This window comes from Nanorana parkeri, unplaced genomic scaffold, assembly GCF_000935625.1.
Source record: "Nanorana parkeri isolate BGI_ZX_2015 unplaced genomic scaffold, ASM93562v1 scaffold1717, whole genome shotgun sequence".
In the NCBI taxonomy this organism is placed as follows: domain Eukaryota; kingdom Metazoa; phylum Chordata; class Amphibia; order Anura; family Dicroglossidae; genus Nanorana; species Nanorana parkeri.
Window position 1 is genome coordinate 271476 of NW_017307985.1, and position 3138 is coordinate 274613.

The 3138-nt window shown below is 48.0% G+C and overlaps 1 protein-coding gene across 1 annotated transcript in view; it reads left to right on the forward strand.

Moving 5' to 3' along the window:
• The window catches only part of DGAT1 (diacylglycerol O-acyltransferase 1), a 20310-nt gene that overhangs the window by 6669 nt on the left and 10503 nt on the right, over positions 1 to 3138 (forward strand). The window contains exons 4-7 of the mRNA XM_018571264.1: positions 1932 to 2020; positions 2150 to 2270; positions 2733 to 2882; positions 2988 to 3030. Of these exons, the coding sequence (XP_018426766.1) occupies positions 1932 to 2020; positions 2150 to 2270; positions 2733 to 2882; positions 2988 to 3030 (403 nt within the window). The remainder of the gene's footprint in view (positions 1 to 1931; positions 2021 to 2149; positions 2271 to 2732; positions 2883 to 2987; positions 3031 to 3138) is intronic.

The following is a 3138-nucleotide window of genomic DNA, read 5'->3' on the forward strand; positions in this document are numbered from 1 at the left end:
CCCCCACACACACACACACACACACACACACACACACACACTTCCAGGTACCATTGTAACCAGACAATCGATGTTATTCAGGTCACCTGATACTGTCTTGTCTGTGCATGTTACAGGCACCAAACTAACCATTTCACACAATGCACTTCCATGCAAATGTGGTGCCTGTAATTAGAACAGGTTCCCCTGACATGTAATCTTTGGCATATTCATGTCTGCAGTTCATAATAAGAGATTGAAAAGGAAGTGCACACCAGCTGATATGATCAGATGTTCTCAAAAGACAGACTGCTCTGCCTCCTTCCTCCAATGCAGATCCATGGAACGCTAGTAGATGTGACAGGTCATTTTTTATCTGGCTGGAACTCTATGTTAATACAGACCTGAATGTAATCCTCCCAGCTTATACTAATATTATGGAGATTCCGGTCGTGTCTGAACATGTTCTAATGACTGCTTTGTAATGTGTGAGGAAAGTTACCGACAGTCTGTAAACAAGAATATTTTCCAGAGTCCGCCATGTATATCTGTAATGGTAGGATCCATCACGTAAAACAAAACTGGATGAGCGCACACCAGCTGTATTCAAATGCTTTCTTTTTTTCCCTTCATAAAAGCATAACAAAGAGATGAATTGAGAACACTGACGCATTTCACACACCCAGGTGCTTAGTCATTGGTGCTTTGACCAAGCACCTGTGTGCGTAAAACGTGCTGGAAGAGCACCTGGCCATAGCAGGCAAGCTTGGACTCCAGCATAACACTCCTACAGGTGAAACTCGAATAATTAGAATATCGTGCAAAGTTCATTTATTTCACTAATGCAACTTATGCGGTGAAACTAATATATGAGAGAGACTCATTACATGCAAAGCAAGATAGTTCAAGCCGTGATTTGTCAACATTGTGATGATTATGGCTTACAGCTCATGAAACCCCCAAGAACCCCAAATCCACAACCTCAAAAAAGTAGATTACTACATGCAATCAATAAAACAAGGATTGTACATAGAACAATATCGGACCTCTGAAAAGTACAAGCATGCATATGTACTCAGTACTTGGTTTGGGCCCCTTTTGCAGCACTTACTGCAATTACTTTTGCACGATATTCTAATTATTCGAGTTTCACCTGTATGTCCTGCTTGCAAAGTGGTGCCCGAAACCAGACCCCATACTCTAGATGTGAACTTTTCTGTCGGTTACACAGAGGAAACACTATTTTGGCACCAGGATGCTCTCAATGTTTCTCTTAAATGTATATTCCTTAGACACAGTAAATACAAGTAGAACATTTTCTATGACTTACTTCTGTGCTGAGAAATGAATGTTAGAAGAGGCTGTGACCACATCCATTCTCCTCTGGTACTGAAGCTGTGCCTAGCTGCTGCAGTGATAGGAGAGCTCTGCGGATAATGGAGGTCATGGGGAGAGTGCTGCGGACTGCGGAGGTGAAAGGGGTAGTGCTGTGCACTGTAGAGATGAAGGGAGTGCTGTGGAGGTGATAGGGGAGTGCTGCGGTGTGTGGAGGTGATAGGGGAGTGCTGCGGTGTGTGGAGGTGTTGGAGGGAGTGCTGCGGTGTGTGGAGGTGATGGAGGGAGTGCTGCGGTGTGTGGAGGTGATGGAGGGAGTGCTGCGAACAACAAAGGTGATGGGAGAGTGCCTTCTTACTACGGAGGTGATGGGGGGAGTGCTTTCTTACTACATAGGTGATGGGGGAGTGCTGCGGACTACGTAGGTGATGGGGGAGTGCTGTGGACTACGTAGGTGATGGGGGAGTGCTGTGGACTACAGAGGTGATGGGGGACTGCTGCTGATTAAGGAGGTGACGAGAAAGTGTTGCAGGGTGTGGAGGTGATAGGGGACTGTTGTGGATGTGATAGGAAAGGGCTGCAGACATGTGCTAATAAAGCTTATTTGAATTTGACAGAGGGAGGGTGTTGCAGAGATGATCGGGGAGATGGGGCAGTGCTATGGAGATGACCAGGAGGGCGTGCTGCAGACTGTGGATGAGATGGGGTAGTGTTGAGGACTGTGGGTGTGCTGGGTGAGTGCTGTGAAGTAGTCCGTTTGCCCTGGCCTCCATCTTGTGACCACGCAGCCTCATTATTAGCACTGATGTGGCCTCTTTTTAGGTGTGATTTACAGGCGGACGGCTTACATAGAGGACCGCTCTCCTCTGAGAGTCACTTGTAACTCTCGGACAGTCGTGTCCCAACCACTTCTCCGTCATTCACATCTAGCCCTCAGGAGGGATTGCCTGATGGGGGTTATTGTTATGTTTCCATCACTCTATCTTTATCTAGATACACATTATTTATTTCTCTCCATCTGTATAATGTGAAAGGTCACAGAGGTTTTGTGTTGCTCGGGTGTCCTTCGGGGGAATCTTACAATGACATCTCGTTGTGTACACAGCGTGTCTGATTGTGTAACACGCCCACATGGCGCAGACTTGTGAAACAGGATGACCAGGAAGTCGAGTCACAAGGGATAGGAGAAGGAAGCTGAGCCCGCTGAGTGTCGCTGGGTGGAGTGAGCTCGCTGGGTGGAGTGCCGCCCGATGAAATAGATCCAGAGTCGCACCCTCTGTCAGAGGACAGATGTGGCCCTGGGCGATACTGGGCCGGCTGCATAATGTTGTTATGCCCAGGCCGGGGGCCCCACACCTTCCCAGCTTCTCATGATTCCGTGGATGGTGTCACCCTCAGTGACTTGTGTCATTCCACAGAAAGCCCGACTCTCTGCTGCGGCTGTCCATACCTGGCCCCTCTACTACAGTCACCTGGCCCTGCAGCTGTTGCGGAACTACAACTCCCAGCAAGCTCTGTTCTGGGGATGCCTGTTTGCAGTAGAAATATCAGAGCAGACAAGCGGCAGTGTAGCTCCCCGCAGAGATTTTCATATTATAACGCCATTGCACCCAGAGGCCAGTTTTAACCATTTGATTGCCATGCCATTTCGAATACATCATCCACTTTCCTAGGAGAGGGACGACCATGACACGTGCAGTGCGTCCTTGGCTTGTGGTCAGCATGATGGAGGGGACGGGCAGGCACACACTTTGTGAATGCCAATATGGTCAAAGGAAAATATTGCAGGAATTGTAAAAATTAACCCTTGCAGTGGGACTAAAC